The sequence below is a fragment of the Trachemys scripta genome, chromosome 18, assembly GCF_013100865.1.
Source record: "Trachemys scripta elegans isolate TJP31775 chromosome 18, CAS_Tse_1.0, whole genome shotgun sequence".
NCBI classification, from domain to species: domain Eukaryota; kingdom Metazoa; phylum Chordata; order Testudines; family Emydidae; genus Trachemys; species Trachemys scripta.
In genome coordinates this window covers 10,224,517-10,243,456 of record NC_048315.1, presented here as the reverse complement: position 1 = coordinate 10,243,456, position 18,940 = coordinate 10,224,517, and the positions used below count along the sequence as shown (strand labels likewise).

At 48.2% G+C, this 18,940-nt stretch overlaps 1 protein-coding gene across 1 annotated transcript in view; it reads left to right on the top strand.

The window, feature by feature from the left end:
• Window positions 1-18,940, top strand: part of CCDC92B (coiled-coil domain containing 92B) — a 54,308-nt gene that overhangs the window by 21,880 nt on the left and 13,488 nt on the right. The window contains exon 4 of the mRNA XM_034752186.1: window positions 15,132-15,179. Coding sequence (XP_034608077.1) covers window positions 15,132-15,179 — 48 coding nt within the window. The remainder of the gene's footprint in view (window positions 1-15,131; window positions 15,180-18,940) is intronic.

Sequence of the window (18,940 nt, the reverse complement as noted above, 5' to 3'; positions counted from 1 at the left end):
CATGTCCAGGAAAATGGCGGCTCTGCTCCTCCCCGACTCTTCAGCTCTGTTTAAGAGCCGGGCTGCCCGAGCGCTACCGGCTTCGGGCAGCCCCGTGCCTCCAGACCCTGCACCACCAGAGCCCGGGAGGGGAAGTGCCTGGCTGGGGGCGCAGGGTCCGGAGGCATAGGGGCTGCCCAAAGCCTGAGCGCTACCAGCTTCACGGTTTGCTGGGCAGCCTCCAGGCCCTGCGCCCCTGGCTGGGCGCTTCCCCTCCCGGGCTCCAGCTGCGCTGGGGAAGTGCTGGCTGGGGGCGCAGGGTCTGGTGGCTGCCTGGCAAACCCTGAAGCCGGTAGCACTGGGGCAGCCCTTTCCCCCTGGCTGGAAGTGGAAGGGAGGAGGGGGCGGAGTTAGGGTGGGGAAGGGGCGGAGTTGGGGCAGGGCTAGGTGTGGGGAAATGGGTGGGGCCAGGGCCCGTGGAGGGTCCTCTTTTTTTAATTTATGAGATATGGTAACCCTATATTAGGAAAAACTATTTCACTAGGAGGGTGGTGAAGCACTGGAATGGGTTACCTAGGGAGGTGGTGGCATCTTCATGCTTAGAGGTTTTTAAGGCCTGGCTTGGCAAAGCCCTGGCTGGGATGATTTAGTTGGTGTTCGTCCTGCTTTGAGCAGGGGGTTGGATTAGATGACCTCCTGAGGGCTCTTCCAACCCTGATCTTCTAGGATTGTCTTGAGAAATGGCAACATAAAACAGTTTCCTCACCAGTGGCTGCTTGCACCAAGCAAGCTGAAATAAAAGAGTAAATCACTCAGATCTTTCCTGTTCAAATTCAGTGCTGTCAGGAATGATCAGTGCTAAGAAACAAAAGGGTGTTCATTTCCCTTTAACACAGCCACAGGGAGGGACCAACCCAAGCTTCCCAAACTAGCCAAATGACACAGTTGGATGTAGCAAGGTGGCAATTGTGTAGTGTTAAGGCAGTTTACTCAAGCCAAGGGATTCTAAGGGCAGCAACCAACACACATTTACAAAGGAGAACATCGTAAACTGCTCTGTAGTGCAAATGCTTGGAGTTTCTATTGTTAGGTCACCTAGCTCTGACCTGGGAGGGAGATGGGCTGTTCCTCTGCTCTCAGGTCTGCAGGCTTAGCAGTATGTTGTTTATAACCCATCCTATTTTAAAAATTAAATGAAGGAATCCAAGTTAAGGGAGAACCACTAACGGGGAAGGATTTTAGGCTTTTAAAACAGTTGAGGGCCTTAAATGTGGTTGATGGGCTTTAGTTGTAGTGATAGGCAGTGGTCCATGGCCCTGTTCTCCCAGGAGGTATGAGAAACTGCCACTGAAGTCAATGCAAGGTACTTGTAGCCTGGAGAGGGAGAATTGAGGAGGTACAATTCAGCCTTTGCTTAGAGCCCTCTTTAGCTTTGCCAGAGCAAAGACTGATTAAAGACCCCGTGATTTGGTCTGGGGAGAGAGGGAGGGAGATTAGTGCTCCATGACTTTGCCTCTGTCTTGCATGTGACCTCTTATCAGTATATAAAAAGCATTTCCAAGACCTGAAGGAAGTTAATGCTGAAGAGAGGGAGGGAGTGTAGGTGTTTTAAAGAAAATTTAGGTCACACATTCAAAGAAAGCAAGGCAATCAAGGTTCCGCTGCAGCAGATGCCAGCCCTGCTTGGAACACTCCTTTTGCTGGAGGAGGGGAGGGAGGAGAAGGGGAGTTAAGGCCTGACAGTACATGAGTGGTGCTGCCAACTCTCCTTCCCACAGATACTGTACCACACATGTTGCTTATGCAACAGACTTGCCTTCCACCCATGCATTGCAAATGAAAAGCCCAGAGTTGGCTCCCTGCTAAATACAGCACGAGACCATTCTAAAGCACAGTGCTCTCCCCACCTCATACCAGACCATCAGTAATTTCACTTTGATAGAAAGTCTGTATCATGAGACAATGCAGACCCAGAGGGACTAGCAAAGCTAAAGTCTGATCCTGCAGCCTTTACTCACATCAGTAGTCTCTCCTCCTGTAAAAGCCCTTACTTAGGCAGGACACTGTTCTTCCTGCTTCTCCCTCTCTCAAACATTATGGTATGTACACAGGTGCCAGATTCTGCAAGTCCTTATTCAGATGAGTAGTCCTATTGGTTTCAATGCAGGATCAAGGCCCCTATTATGTACATCAAACAATGAGACCGAAATTCCAAGCCAGGAAGAGCAGTGTCTTGTTCTAAAAATACAGCCACAGGAGACTTCGCTGCGCTTGTAAACGTCATTTGAAATATCCCTTGTATCCCATTTTAGCTTTAGAAAAATAAAGCAGTCGATATTGATTTCCAATGGGACAGAGTGCTGAACGGTTTCCAGAAATGACAGTATGTTCTCCATTACTGGTACAGTCACTACAGATTTAATTTTAAAGACAAAGCACAGAGGCCTTGCGGGCGTGGGGGGGAGAATCAAGCAAGTGATTAGTTTCTGAAGTGTAGCAGTGTCTAATGTGATGTGCTAGTGGGGAGATTAAAGTCAATACGAAAGCAGATTAACAGAAAAATCTAGGACAAAGATTAACCATTTAAGTTCAATTTTGGGAAAAAACCCAACAACTGAATTTTGATGTTACTCCCCCCACACCTCCCTTAGCTCTCCAGCTGCTTTAGGTTTGGTGGTTGCATGATAATTATCTTGAAAGATAATTTGTAAAGGTTTGGGGGTTAAAAGCGAACTATTAATAGATGCAAAATCACCCCACCCCTGCCCCCATCATCCCTAGTAAAATCATGTTTGTAGCCCAAGGCTAGGAAGAGGGAAAGAAATGGGATTCTTGGGTTGAGCAGTCATTTTTGTAACGCGTCTATAATCATCCCTAAAAAGATCTGTGTGTGAGAATGAATGGTCAGAGTCGTTTTTAACTGAGATTCGTTGAAGTGACAAGCTGCACATTTGGTCTGGAGTAACTTTAACTGTCTTGGATTGACATTTTCCTACGGTCTCTCACCAAGCAGATTCATTCCCAAGCAATTTGTTTCATCCTGGTTTAATCTGATTTTTATACAGTCAAGGCCTACCTAGCTGATAATGTCCCAGTTCTGAATTAGGATGACAACTCCTCTTAGGCCCTGATCCTGCAAACACATGCATAACTTCATGCATCCGAATAGACCCATTGAAGTCAATGCAACTACTCACTAGAGCAGGGGTTCCCAAACTTGGCTTGCGGCTTGTTCGGGGTAAGCCCCTGGCGAGCCACAAGACGCTTTGTTTACCAGAGTGTCCGCAGGTACAGCCGCTCGCAGCTCACTGTTCTCAGCCAATGGGAGCTGCAGGAAGTGGTGCCTGGCCCACGCCGCTTCCCGAAGCTCCCATTGGCCGGGAACGGCGAACCGCGGCCACTGGAAGCGGCTGTACCTACGGACACTCGGGTAAACAAAGCGTCTCACAGCCCACCAGTGGCTTACCCTGAACAAGCCGCAAGCCAAGTTTGGGAATCCCTGCACTAGAGCCGGTTGAAACCCGAGTTTCCATTGGTCAGGAAATTCTGATATTTCAAAAGTTTCCTGTTGCCCTGAATTTAAAGATTCAGAATTTCCTGGAAAATGAAAGTTTAAGACTGATATTTCTGAATTCACCTTACTGCCATGTTTCATTATAATAAGGTCGAAGCAGTTATTTTGATACACACAGACAAGCATGCACAAACACAGCCTGGTAGTCAGAGAAAAGTGAATTGTGGCATGTTGGATATGATCAAGAAGTAGATTTAGACCTGTCATTTTTACCCTTCTTTCAGTCACTGCTTAAGGTCTGCCCTCCATCCCCATAGAACGCAACCCCTCTGCCCAATGGTCAGAAAGGCATTGAGGGACTCCAGAGGGAAGAGCAGTAAGCTCTCCTTGGATAGGGCCACCAAACTGCTACAGGGCTTTTGAAGTTGCTGCTAGGAAAGCAGAGTTGAGAAGCCTCAGAATGCAGCAAATGAACATGCACATGGACACACTCATGCAATGGTTTCATTGTGCATCTCATGAAATTTGGCGTTTTCCTTAAAGCCCCAGCTCTGGAGTCGCACAAAAAGCAGAGAATCTCAGCTTTCATTTTAAAAAGGTAATTATGGAGAAAAGCTTGAAAACATGATCTGTAAAGCCTCCAAGACTGGAAAGTGAAGTAAAAGAATCCAGAATGCAGAGTTTTGTAAATCATTTTTAAGCCACTCTAGCGATTTGGGGGGGGGTGGAGTGGGGTGTCTGACTCACAAGTTTTGAATCTTGGGATTGGCAATTCTGAGCATGTTAAGGATTGGTGTAAAGAACTCCCATTTGCCCTGCACAACAGCAACAAGTTTCATTGTTCCTACAAAAACCCAGGCGTGATGCTGCATGTTCTGGAGCACTATCTACTGGCACTTTATCGGTTAAGATCTAGAGAGCTTCTGGAACAGCAAATATACCTACGTACATGCACACAAACACACACCTGCACCCAAGCATACTATGTGTACGCAAACATAGGTATCTATGCACACACAAGCACTCACACATGAGCATGTATGTGTAGAGACATGCACGAGTGCACATACATGTTTATAGGTACTCACATTCATATAGCATGTTTTTCCTAGAAGTTAAAAACTGATCTTTGTTCAAAGGCAGCCAGCACCCACGGGTGTTTTTCATTCTCCATCTTGCAATGCTCTTTGCTGCTAGCCTGGCCTCCCTATGCAACCGCCTCTGGGGCTGTCCTGATTACACTGTGACTGAAGACAGAGCTGTGGTGTGACTGCGTAAAGCTCCCTGCCCGTCTCTGCTCCCGGCAAACAGCATGACAAGACCCAGGACTCACAATAAGCTGCGCTTGATGTTGGCTTTGCTTTTCTTAGTGAGCACACGTCGCTCTGATGCCATGTTTTTTCATGCCTCAAAATGCTCCGCAAACATGAACTCCACAGCCCTGTGACGTAGGTACAGTCATCCCTCGTTTTGCATGTGGGAGAAACTAAAGCAGAGGTTAAGTGACTTTTCCAAGGGTACAGATGGAGGGAGCACGTGGCTCCTTTCCCTGAGCTCAGATCACTAGACCCTCCCTAACCCCCCAATCTGTCTCCCTGACCTACTCCCTGTTAGAAGCTACTAGACACAGGGATTCTGAAGCAGTGCAGAATGCTTGACATTCCAACCGTAGGCTCTCCTAGCTCATAACCATTCTGTAGCAGTGCTGTGTCCAAGTCTAATTCCTGTGCCAGCTTTGGGGCTCAGCACCTGCGCAGCAAGACTATAGGCTGCCATGTGAACCAGTCTACGGGTTGTCAAGTGTTGGACATTGTATGGTTGGTGCACTTAAGACTGCTCTGCTGTGATGCCATAGCGCTTTAAAGGAACAGAGTGGAGGGTAGCGTGCAGTGGCAAATTAAGGCAGGATGCCTGGGATTTGGGCCACCAGACTTGAGGCAACAGGAGGTCCTGACAAAGAAGTTAAGAGGTAGATAGGGCTGTGTTAGCTGGGCTGCTACATTTGGAAGGAAGATCAAGGACTCAGAATTGCAGGAAACCCCAGATCCATTAGCTATATCTGGGAGGTAGAACCTACTTGGGGGTCCTCAACGTTTTGATGGATCCAGGCCCATTTAGCTTTAATCCACCCATATGGCACTTTTCCAAGGAGCAGGAGAAGTCATGACACAAAGGCCCCCTTTAAACAGTGATTCTGGAGGGCCTTCCTTTCTCCAAAGAAGCTTTCAGAGAGAAGTTCCCTTTCCCCCCCCCCCCATCCCTTACAACAGAACTTGGTGTGGAAGGTTAAAGTAGTCTAGAAATGAGCCTGAGCATCAAAATTTGGTTCAGATTTCAACACACACACCCCCTCCAAGTCTGGGCACGTGCAGATCTGTTACAGAAATAGAAACCAGGCAGAAGAGAGGAAGGATGTTCCTGTGGCAGGACAGCCGGATAGGGGTTTGAGAGACCTGGGTTCATTTCTGTGTTCTTACCACAAAGACTTCCTGTGTGATCTCTGGCAAGACACTGCGTCTCTATCTCAGTTCCCCTTCTGAGAAATAGGGACAATAGCACTGCCCTACTTCATAGAGATGTTGTGAGGCACTGTGGAGGCCATGTACGTATCTAAGATAGATGAGAAAATCCAGGTCTGGAGCCAGGTTCTAATTCCAAATCCCCACCAGGTTAGAGGCATTTGGATGTGGGGATTTGCTTTGGAGTCATCCCTGTAACAAGCCTTGACTGTGCAGGCAATTCTGTGAAAAATCCCCTGCGTTCGGATTTCTTTCTTGAACTGAGCATCCAAAATTAGTGGCCACTTTTGAAAGTTTGGCTTGCCTGTACCAGTCATGACCCTGCGGCATCCACAGAATATCAAGTAAGCAAACAAATGACCCCCACCCCAAAAAAATGGTGATAGGTTTCCTATCTAGTCCATGTTGTGAGTTATTCACATCATGTGGCATCACCATCTGGAGAGAGGCTATCCCGTCCTCATGAACAGCACATGGGCAAATGCCAAAAGCAAACTGTCAGCAGAATTAGTAGCAAAATACTGGTGTGTTGATTAGTGCCCAGGTGGAAGAGAACTGCAGGGGATTCTGTGAATTACTGGTAGGCAAACATCATGCAGGATCTTTTAAAAACAAACAAAACAAACAAAAGTATTAAGTCCAGGACAGAGACACCTAATGGAGAGACCCTTCCCTTAAAATAAAATAAAAATCTCAGACAAGAAAGACAGTCGGGATTTCCCAAGCAGCCCAGGTTTATTTTTAATAGATCAGTAAAGGTATAGGATACTACAGCATAGCAGGCATTTTATCTGAATACAATTGCTCGAGGCATTGTTAGAGTCAGACGATTGGGAGCCAGGGGCAGGGCCTAAGAAAAGAACGTCCTGCCTGCAGAGCCAGAGGCGGTGCAGGATCTCGTTCTATGCTTTCAGGAGATGCAGCACAGAAAACACAGTCCAGATGGGCAGGGAAGAGACTTTATGCCACTTTTTTTTTTTTTTAAATACACACTGCCTGGAGTCTGGGCCTAGTGCAGCCCTCTGCACAAGTTAGAGCAGCGATTGGCTGTTCTGATTTACAGCAGCCTTCTGATGCCATCCATGAGCTGCGTCACAACCCAGAATTTCCATCTCTGCATGCGCGACTGAGACACCCACTCCCACTGGGGCTTGGGGGCAGCCTAAGGCCACTGACAGGAGCCCTACACTGTCTGCACCGAAGGAAAACTCCCAGGCTACTTGCAGCCTCTTTATAGCAGTAGCACTTGGGATTGAAGGGGGTGGGAGGTGATAGCCTCATAAAAGTAGAGGAGAGATTATTATTTTTATTTCAGTAGCATTTGGAGCGCCCAGCCAAAATCAGGGCCCCATTGTGAGGCCACATTAAAAGCTTCCACTTGGAAAAACCTGTGGTCTAATCTGTGACACTCAGGAATGCTGTAGTACTGTTTTGTAAAGGAGAGACAGCACTCTGCTGGCAGACAACAGCTAGAACAAAGAAAGGACAAAAGATGCTAGTCCTGCTATAGCCAGAACTCGTCATTCTTAAACACGTTGCACTGCTTAGATACTCTTCTATGTTGGTGGGAGGTTTAGAAATGCTGACAGAGAGACAACAGCCAGATTCTGCTCTCACTTGCATTGGTGTAATCCTGTTGATTTAAGTGGTGTATTTCTGGAGTTGCACTGGTGTAACTTAAAGCAGAATCCTATGGGGTCACATCTATGAAATATTAACATACAGTTAATCCGGCTGGTGATAGAGCGGTCTGTGTGGGAGAACAAGGAACAGCCTGATAAAGCAAGCCAGGAATAAAACTCCCCATGGAACAGTAATGACATATTTCTGGGGGTGACTGACACGATCACAGCAGTTTTGCATAAAATAGCAAGTCTTGTTGGTATTCATGTTTAAAGAGAAAGTACCGTTGGTCTTTCCCATTAGACTAAGGGCTCCTCTACATGATGCATAGTGCACAACAGGCTGGTGCACACTAGAATTAACCCCCTGCTGTTGTACACTAGGTGGCCCATGTGGACCCTGCTGGTGTGCACTGCTAGTTCCCTATCACACATTGAGAGCACCCCATTTCAAAACAGGACTACATTAACATGCACTACGGAACTTGCAGTGAACACCAGCAGGCTCCATATGGGCCAGTTAGCGCATGACATGGTAGCGTAGACTAGAATCTAGACCCCAGCTAGTGCACGCTAACGCACCATGTAGACAAGCTGAGACACAGCCGCTCAGTCCCCTTAGGGCTTGTCTACACTGGCCATTTACAGCGCTGCAACTTTCTGGCTCAGGGGTGTGAAAATACACCCCCCTGAGCGCAGCAAGTTTCAGCGCTGTAAAGCACCAGTGTAGACAGTGCTTCCAGGGCTGGTAGCTACGCCCCTTGTGGAGGTAGCTCTGCTGTGACCGCATAAGCCACGTTAAAGCACTGACTGTCCCTCACTCTCCAAAGGAGTCACGATCGGCATTTTCTCATTGTTCCAGGATATCTAACTATTTGGCAGGCTCTAAAAGTCTCCGAGCCAAATTGTTTGGGCTTCTTTTGTTCATTCACACTTTCTAATCTAATCTAATCATTTTAACAAACACTTAGGCTTGCATGATCATTAAAAAGAAAAACCTGATATTATCTCCAACATTGCTGACATTTGCTCACAAAGTTTGCATTATTCACAGTATTGTTAATACAACAATGAGTATTTGTATTGTAGCACAGTAGCTCCTAGCAAGATTGGAGCCCCATTGTACATAGATTGTAAGCTCTTTGGGCAAGGACTGTCTAGGTAGGTGAGACAGATTAGAGACCATACTAGAAGAGTTATGCACCAGTAGGAGTCTGTCAGTTAGGGAGGAGGGGGGTGACCCGTAGCAGACACATTGATACCAGTATAAAGGTGCTGTTACAACACTTACCATCTCCGAGCATCGCCTCACAGCCAGACCAAACCTTGCAGCACTCCGGCTCAGCTTCCCCACAACTCTCTTTGGCTACTCTGGCCATGGAGGTGACTGGGCCCTCCAGCCAAGCCACTTTAAAGCAGTCTGCCCTTTGGACTTCGTCTAACAGACCCATAAAACAGAGGATCTCCAGCCCAGCATCTTTTCTTGTCAGCCTGGTCTCAACACCCACCACAGGTATCCAGGCTCTGAGCCACACCACCCTCCAGTCCAGGCCCCAATCTTCTACACAGGCATCTTGGTGGCCACAGTCCTCAGACAGCCCCCTGGCCCTCACCTAGCCTTCTGCCCCTCCATCCCCATAGGAGCAGCCTGACCACTCACCTCCCAGTTAACCCTCAAATGCTGGGCCCCTCTTTATAGAAATCCCAGCCCCTGCACCCAGGGCCAGCCCCAGACCAAATGGTGCCCCAGGCAAGGAGTATCTTTGGTACCCTCCCGCAATTTGGAATACCTCAGGAGATTCTACAAAGATCCAGAACATTCTAGGAGGTCAGTGAAAAATGACTCCGCATACAGAATACCTGGAACATGTTACCTCAGACAATCTATTTTCCCTTTTGGTCACTAAAAACAAAAACAGCACCCCAAGCCTAGCACACACCCCAAGCCCCGTGCCGTCACCTGGGTCACCTGCCCCTAAATCTGGCCCTGCTTGCCCCTCACTACAGGTGTAGGTATAGGAGGGCAGGGCTAACTGGCTCTGAAAGGGGCAGGCTGCCCTGTTGCAGGTGCTTTATACTGGTTTAATCTTATTTTACTACCTGAACGAGAACAAGCTATAAACTCTTTTAGATTAGTGTTAAATCTATCTACAGTATGGGGTAATTGCTGCTTTAATTATGAAGGCATAGTTAAAGCAGCAGAACTTTCCACAGTTGACAAACCCTAAAGGCAGGCAAAAGGAATTGTGATTATCCCCACATTACAGTTTGGGAAATGAGGCGGTCACAAGGAGCACCACTCACCACTGGTCTGGTGCCTCCTCCTGCTGCTCGCTCTGGGGATTAGCTCTTGACGTCAACACCCGCTTCCACAGCAGTTCACATGCTGTTGCTCTGTCTCTCCCTCTGGTCTGCAGCCCGTCTCTCGCTCCAGAAACTGCACCGTGGTCTTCATGACTCAGCCCTGGAGCCAGGTCACTCCGTATTTCCCCCTTCCAAGGTGGCAAAGTCCCTCTCACTGCCTCCTGGCACCACTCCCACCACGGCTCATAGGAGAACCCCAGCCTGGCCTGTCTCCAGGTTGCAGTCCAGGGACCTGCAGCTCAGCAGTTCTGTGCTTTTCTCTCTCAGCCCTCACTGCTCCTTCCGGGGACTGCTTCCTACCACACCTAGTTCCCCTTCTCTCTCTCTGGGTGTACCAGCACCAAAACCTCTCTCTTCCCAGGAACTACTACTGCCTGCCTTTCTCAGCAACCCCCATCTGTTGCCAGCTACTTGGTTCTTTACAGACCCCTCCTGTTACTGCACAGCTGAACCTGCTTCTAATTAGTTCCCTGCTCCATGGCTCTTCCTCCAGGTGAAGCCTCTGGAGTTAATTGGCCTGTGGGCCACCTTAACCCCTTCTAGTCCTCTGTGGGGTGGTCCCCCCATCACAGACCCAGATCCTCAATGGAAGTCAGGACCCTAAATACCTTTGAGGATCTGGGCCAGAAAGATTAAATGACGGGCTCAAGGTCATGCAGGAAGTCTGTGGCAGAGCTATGTATTGAAACCAGCTCTCCTTATTCCCAAACACAGACAGCATCCTTCTGCTAAATAGGATGAATATCTCTCTAATTCCTTTTATCCACTGGTTCCAAAGAGAAACTAAAAAAAAAAAGGATGCTCAAGAATAAGATTCATTTTTCATATAAAGTCTCCTGTTTGGGCTAAGCAAAATACAGCCTGTTCACAGCATTAGAATGTCCAGTTTGTTTTATGGGGCCCACTAGAGCTCCACTAGCTACCCTATAGCACAGCTTGGAAAAATGATTTAGTATTTATTAATTACGTAGATTGTAATGTTGCTTAATTCTTAAGCAGTAAGAATTACTAGGCTGCAGTATTAATGACTTCGATTGTAAACTCTTTGGGGCAGGGACTGCATTTTTCTGTGTTTGTGCAGCACCGAGCACAAGGGGTTCCGGGACTGGGGCTCCACAATAGTATTTGTATTTGTTCAGTACTGAGGAGCTATCAATCTGCACTGTGCCAACACAAAATCAATATAGAGCCTGCCCCAAAGAGCTTCCAGTTGCTGCAAGACAGGACACTTTGGGAAGCCCTGAGGAAGAAGTTACTAAGAATTTGTTTTAATATATTGTTGAAAACTCCCTTTTGCAAGCATCAGGGAAGAAACGAGTCTTTACAAGAGATTTCAATGACGAGAGGCTGGTGGCTTGGTGAACCAGGGCAGAGATAAGATTCTTTGGGCCTAATTCTCTTCTCACTGGGAATGAACATCTCACTGGGAATGAACACGCTGGCGTGCTAAAAATAACTGTATAGACATTGCTGCTCAGGCCGCAGCTTGGGCTTGGAAGCCTCGGGGGGCGGGCGGGAAAGGCTTGGGGCCCCATGCTGCAGCCCGAGTTGCAGTGTTAAAGCAAAAGCTGTTTCCCCCGGGCTGGGCTGCTCATTCCCAGGGGCAGTGTAGACAGACCCACGTAGGCTGCGTCTATGCTGCCTTCCCAGGTGTGACTGGAGCTCAGGCAGGCGTATCAGCGCCAGCATTGCTAAAAACAGCAGGGTAGATGCAGCGGCACGGGCTTCGGCGCAGGCTGCACGAGCATGCCTGGAACCCTGGATACCTGCTAGCATTGCTGAGGCCTGCACGGCTGTGTCTACGGGGCTCTTTTTAGCAATGCTAGCACGGGCATTTCCAACCGAGCTGCAGTCACACCTCAGATTGCAGTGTAGACATACCCTTGCCTCCGGTATAAATCAGGAGAAGTTCTTTAGAAAGCACTGGCACTACAGCCGTGTAAAATGGGTATAAACGACAGGTGAATCAGGCCTCCTCTCCCCTGCAAATGACAGGTGATGATAAGCACAAAGCTCTGTTAAACTCCTGTCCTGCAGGCTGGATGCTGCCCATTCAATAGATTCACTTTTGTATGCCTGACAATTTAATGGCCTGATCCTGCCTGCTGCAGAGTCCCTCCTGCTGAGCAGCCTCGTCTCCGACTAACCGCAAAAGGGGTTGAGGTCACTCAGTACCTTTCAGGATGCGCTCAGCCGTTCGCAGGGCTGGGCCCTAACATGGCGGTAGAGCTCAGCCCAGGGCCGGCTCCAGGCACCAGCGTAGGAAGCAGGTGCTTGGGGCGGCCAATACAAAGGGGCGGCAGTTCGTCCGGTATCGGGGCGGCACATCCAGGTCTTCGGCGGCGGGTCCCTCATTCCTTCTCTTCCTCTTTGAGCTGTCGCCGAAGTGCCGCCGAAGAGAAAAAGATGGAGTGAAGGACCCGCCGCCGAATTCCCGCCGAAGAAGCAGCACGATTGAGCCGCCGCCAAAGTGCCGCCGCCTCGCCTTTTTTTTTTTGTGCCGCTTGGGGCGGCAGAAAAGCTGGAGCCATCCCTGGCTCAGCCTACCAGCCCCAGCAGCAGGTCTGAGTGCTCCCATGGTTGGGCAGACACAACCTGCTGCAAAAGGCCAACTGACCAGGGTCGCAAGGTTCTAGCCCAGGGTGGGCAAACTACAGCCCGGGGGCTGCATCCGGCCCTTCAGACGTTTTAATCCGGAAGCAACGGCACGTCCCCCCTCTGGATCCTACGCGTAGGGGCAGCCAGAGGGCTCCTCACACTGCCCCCGCCCCAAGTGTCACCCCCGCAACTCCCATTGGCTAGCAAATGGGGCCAATGGGCGCTGCAGGGGCAGCGTCTGCAGACGGGGGACGGAGGTAAGCGCTGCCCGCAGCCTACACCCCTGACCCCCTCCCACACCCCAACCCCCTGCCCCAGTCCTGATCACCCTCCGAACCCCTTGGTCCCAGCCCAGAGCACGGTCCTGCACCCCAAACCTCTCATCTCTAGCCCCACTCCAGAGCCTGCACCCCCAGCCGGAGCCCTCACCCCTCCACCTGCACCCCAATCCCCTGCCCCAGCCCAGAGCCCCCTCTCGCACCCTGAACTCCTCATTTCTGGCCTTACCCCAGAGCCCACACCCCCAGCCTCACCCCCATCCCATCCCGCACCCCAGACCCCAATTTAGTGAGCATTCATGGCCCACCATACAATTTCCATACCTCGACGTGGCCCTTGGGCCAAAAAGTTTGCCCACCCCTGTTCTAGCCTGTCTCCCTTTTCCCAGTGCAGAGAGGGAAAGCAACTAGGAATCATCACTTCCCTTCTAAATGAAGAACCAAAGTCAGGTCCCAAGGAGGCAATGCCGGAATTCCCAACAGCTTTGAAGCGCCCAGCATTTGACCTTGATCTGCTAAAAAGAGAAACTGAATAGGGTCTCAGCTTCCTTTGCATCAGACTCCACATCTAGCTCTGCAACCTATTGTAAACCAAAGGGTTTGAACCCAGCTGCTGCCCCATTCTCCCCCCACAGACTGACCCTCCTTCATTGCACTCAAATTTACACACGCCCCTGTGCTCACACATGACCCTTTTTAAATTGCCAGTGCGATTGGTACCAGCCCCATTATTCATCAGCAGAAAGGAATGGATTCAATATAAGGCCCAGGTGCCAAGTCATTTAAAGATGCCGTGAAACAAACTCTCAGAGGCTTTTATTCATCTCTTGAATTTACTGTTATATATTGGCCTCACATAATGGGCCTGATCCTGCTCCCCTCAGCATGGATGCAAGCAGGATCAGGGCTCAGCTCCATAGATAACTGTTAGATTATTATCATCATCTCTGTAGCATGCAGGCCTGAGTGGCATAATTCAGCTCTGAATATCAAAAGGCTGCTGGCAGCCTTTTCTGATTGCAAAATATCTTTCCTATATTCAATCATGGGATTTCAGTAATGTAAACACATAAAGCATGTCGTATGTTCATTATATTTATATATCGTTATGATATGAAAGATAAGCCAGGAGCATGGGTCGAGGATATGCATGTTGTTTTTAGAGCAAAGGGTAAGAGTGCAGAAGCAAACTGGTTAGCAGCTGCTTTGTGATGACAGTTTAATTCAACTACACAAGCAGAAGAGCTCTGCGCATTTCAGAGGCCACTTCAGAACTCAGCCATCATAGCCAGGCAAGTGAAATCCACTGCTCATTTTGTGTTTCACACACCTGTCCAACGGGTGATCCATAGCAGGTATGAGTCTAGTACAACTACCAGCTAAAGAAGTTAGGTGCCTAAATACCTTTGAGGATCAGGGTCTTTCCTTAATCTCAACTAGTAGAGGGTTATACGTTTAGTGCGGGGGGTTTAAAGTGCAACCCCACCCTGGTGACAGCCCATGATGGTGACCATTACAGACGAATATTCATTTACAAGCATTTCCTCATCAGAATGGAAGCCCAGTGGCTGAGAACTTTGATGCTTAACTCTCTAGTAGATGTCACATGTACTATCCAAGCTACCTTGCGTGACAGGTTTTAAAAGCTGGACAATGCCAGAAAAGTGCTGACAACATCCTTCTTCCAGTCCCTAGTACAGAAGACAAGAGTGCTCTGCTTTCGGAACGTGCAGAGCAAGAGGCAGACAGACAGAAAGGTGCAGTCAGAGTAAATTATGAGCTATTTCAGTAGGCAGTTTACACTCTGTTTTCACTTCACTGCTCTGCTCTTTGTCCTGGCTGAAATAAGCACCTACAATGGTTCAACTGAATGCTCCAGCGACTCCGTTTTTAAAAAGAGGCATTGCCACACTAAACAATAACAGGTTGCTCCATCACTGCAGCTGTTGGGGCAGCATCTGTAATTATTATGTTGGTTACACATGGGGGAGACTTGTCATTCAGAATGTAAAAGCTACATGGCTGCTTGATAATATACTAATACTCTCCATCTCGCAAGAAATATCCATTTCCACATCAGCATGTCACTGAATTCTCTGAGACAGAAACATTTATCGTGACGGTTTGGGCTCAGTCTAAGAGACACCATCAAGAGCCATTATAAATTACAAGCCATCCAGTAGATGAGTAAATGCGAAGTGCAGAGTTTGCCAGAATGATACATTTTCTTTTGATGGCTGTTTGATTTGTCTTCTAGATCTGACCCATGACCTTGAGACAAAGGAACTGGAAACTCACCAGCAAGGTAAGATCAAAACCTTTTTCAAGTGGTTTGGGATTTGACAGATGGGCCAAGAGCAACAAGGCTGATGTAAGAAGGAACATTTCAAGCATCCACACACTGCCCGACAACAGGATTCAACCGTAACCTGGAGAGGTTAATTTTAGGGGTTGGAGTGTAATACACCAGCATTGTGACTGTTAAGTGTTTTTCTCTAGCGGCTGGTCTACAGAGGGAACAAAGGAACTGTTACTGCTAGCAGCTAAGGGTGTAATCTTTCAACTCAGTGCGTAGAGACCTGTATTTTTGGAGCTGTTGGATCAGGGCTGTAAATGCAGATCCTCAAAATGTTGTCGGTATAGATGGTTTATCTAATCATATGTTCATTTGGCTTCACTGCTGAGACAGCTAACTGCTTCTGTTTGGGAGGATGATTTTGTAACATAGACCCTTGTCCATATGGAAGTGATCTAAGATTATCACACCCATGCAGGCCACCAGCCACTCATCAGACATCAATAACTTTCAGGCCTGATTAGAGCTGGTCAAAAAGCAGAAAAACTATTTTGCTAACCATTTCAAAATGCCAAGGTTGCTTCTATTTTTGTTGAAAACAGATCCATTTTGGCAACATATTCAGTAAACATTTTAAACTATTTTACACATATCCTCCTTGCAAGGGAATACTGACAGAGCTCCCATATCACACCGGAATGACTCCTTAGTGTTCAAATACCAAAATCCTTTCCTGAAAATCACATTGAGTACAAAACATTCTGATAAAAATTGTCAAAAAACAATCGAATGAAAAATTTCTGGAAAAACAGAAAATTTCAAGACCATTTTCCCAGACAGGCCATTTTTCGACAAAAAAAATCCTTTTGTGTTTAAAATGTCAGCCACCTCCAGTCACTTCCCACCTCGGCTGAAGCTGAGCTGCTAAACTATTCAGAAGCCATCCTGTCCGATTGAGGGTTGTGGTTCTATTGATTCCATGTTCGCACAATTACTCTTCCAAACTGCAGCACATGCAGCAAATCATGTGTGCAGTTGGAGTTGGAACGGCGTTGTCCTTTGCCCACGGGCTCTGACAAGAACCCTTCCAGGTCTCCGTTCAAAGGCGGACATTATCAAGGGCTTTGGTGACCCATAGCAGCAAAGGTTTTTTAAAAATCTGCCATTAAAAATGTATTTCTGAAATAACTGGGATGACTGTCTATATTACCTGACTAATAAAGCCACACGCCTCTCTCTTCCTGACGAGGGCTCTGATGTGAAGAAGGCTAGGGAAGGGTCGGCGAGTGACAGCTTCTGTGGATCAGAACGGGGATTATACACATAAAATAATTCTGTCACGTGATTACTGCTAAAGGACATTTCAGTCTTAATAAACCTCCTTAAAATAGGAAGTGCTTTCCAGTGATCAGAACAGTGGTCTGGGTACTAGGAAGGACTTCTGGTTTCGGTTCCCAGTTTTAGGTCTACTACTGACTTACTACACTAGGTGGGGCAAGTCGTGTGGGGGCAAATTTTCAAAAGAGCTCAGGGCCAGATTTTCAAGTGTTCAGCACACACAATTGAAGGCAGATTTTCGTAAGAGCTCATCTTCCATCTGGGCACCTAAGTAAGGGCCAGATTTTCAAATGTGTCTAGCATCCACAGTTTACACTGTGCAACTTTTGCCCAGATTTTCAAAAGACCTTAGCAGCATCTAATGTATTCCCAGTGTGCTGAGCTTTTTGAAAATTCTAGCCTTAGAGCGTGATCCATCTCCCCCTGAAATTCGAGGCCTAAACGCCTATTGATTTCACTGGTCCAGGATTGGGCCTTTAATCCCTCCATATGTCTGTTTATCCCTGAGTAAAATACATGTAAAGATATTTGCCTTCTACAAGTTAATATTGACAAGGAGCTATGACGAACATCTACAGAAATGCAGAAGTGCTGAGAATTGGATCCAAGCTCTGTCTAAAGCTGGAATAATTTCTCCTGCCTGATTTCCAAGGGAATAAATAAGTTGTTTAAAACTGGCTCATCCACTCTAGAAATTTACTTTCTGATTTTGGGCAGTGGGAGGGTGGCCAAAGGATTCAGAGAAAATCTGGGAATGCGTGTGGCATGAAGGAGCAGCCACTTAAATCAAGGCTTGGATTTTGATTGAATCTGCTGGCTTATTATCTGCAAGTATCTCTTCATTCCTCTCCTCCTCTTGATATTGTTCTTTGGTTGTAGCCTTTTTATGTTGGTGCAGATGGAGTAAATGCAGCTATTCTCCCACAAACACGCACCCAATGTCTCCACCTCCTTATGTACCCTCCCATCGCCGCTGGTATTGTGCAGCAGAATCCCTTCCAGGCTGATGCGGTGAGGGACTGCAGATTGCAGAATGTGGGTTGCTGGTCTGAATGCACCCTAGGCCAGAAGGGACCAGGAAGTTAGTCTGGTGTCTGTTGAGTGGTCTGTGTGAAATGAGGTTGTTGGGTCTTGGTCAAATCCACTACAAACCCCCACTGCAGTGATCCCTAATTGGTCCCTGGTTGGCAGGGTCAGCGAAGACGCCAAAGACTGTATGGGTCACAGAGTCCAAACTCCACTCTCCTCTCCAAAGGTCTCCCCTGCACATGCAGGGCAGTTATCTCCCTCAGGTTTCTCTCTGTCTACCCTGTACAAAGTACCAGGCAGCACAATGTGACCTGCTGGAGAGGAGATACCAGGGTGAAGTGTGATAGGCAGGCAGACAGACTGCATGTATGACACAAGAAACACAGGCAGGCAGCCAGCCCAGATAGGCAGACAGATAGATACGATAAAAACAAGATAAGAAAGAAAGAAGGAAAGACCTCGTGCCCATTAGACACACACACACAGAGTCCTATGGTAGCTGTATTTTTCTACAGTATAAAGAATGGCAAGGATCTGATTTCAGACTCTTGAATCTCACTATAAGGAAAGACTTTCAATATATATTTGTCCTTATCTTTTTGTCCTCCATCCCTCCCCCTTTCTGACTCCTTTCCCCTCCTCTTGAATAGCAGTTCTCTTGACATACACTCAATGAGAGGTGCAATTGGCCAGGGAGGCTGCCTAGGTCTCAGACACCATCTGACCAGCAGGGGGCACTATGTGAGCAGTATACCTCCTTTTATCCCTTGGAGGGTGAAACTGAAACACATTTCTTAGCGATGCCTTGGTGTGGGCTTTGGACCTAGTCCTAATATACTGTGCCTCCCCATTCATGCCATGGCTCTCCCCACAAGCTCGGCAGCAGGGCAGGGCCAGAGCCCGACCCATCCAAGCCATGGGCAGTAAGAGACAGAAAGAAATCTGGAGCTCTCAGTCCTCTGCGCTGTTTTCACTGCCTGGCTCTGTCCAATTAATCACACCACATTGTGGGGGGGCTGGGCAGCAAGGCAAAGCGAGTTAGCTGGGGAGCCCCTATTCAAACAGCCAAGCCAGGCATCACACCTGCCTGTCCCTGAGTGAGGGGGCCAGCGGGCAGAGATGAAGCATCTTGAGCCTGCCACACAGACTCACTGAGAGGAAGCACAGTGGGCTCTGTCCCACCTGGGCGTCGGCGTGGTGACCCAGGGTGTGAATCAGGGCAGGGTTTTGGTATATCGGACATGGGGAGGGAGGGAAGGAGAGATGGAGAGGGAAGGGAGGGGAGAGGGGGTTGGGAAGGAAGGTGTGATGGGTAGGGAGGAGAGGAAGGGAAAGATGGGGGGGATTGGGAAACATGGAGTCGGAATAGGGAGGAAGGGGGGTGCCCAGATCTTTATCACCTG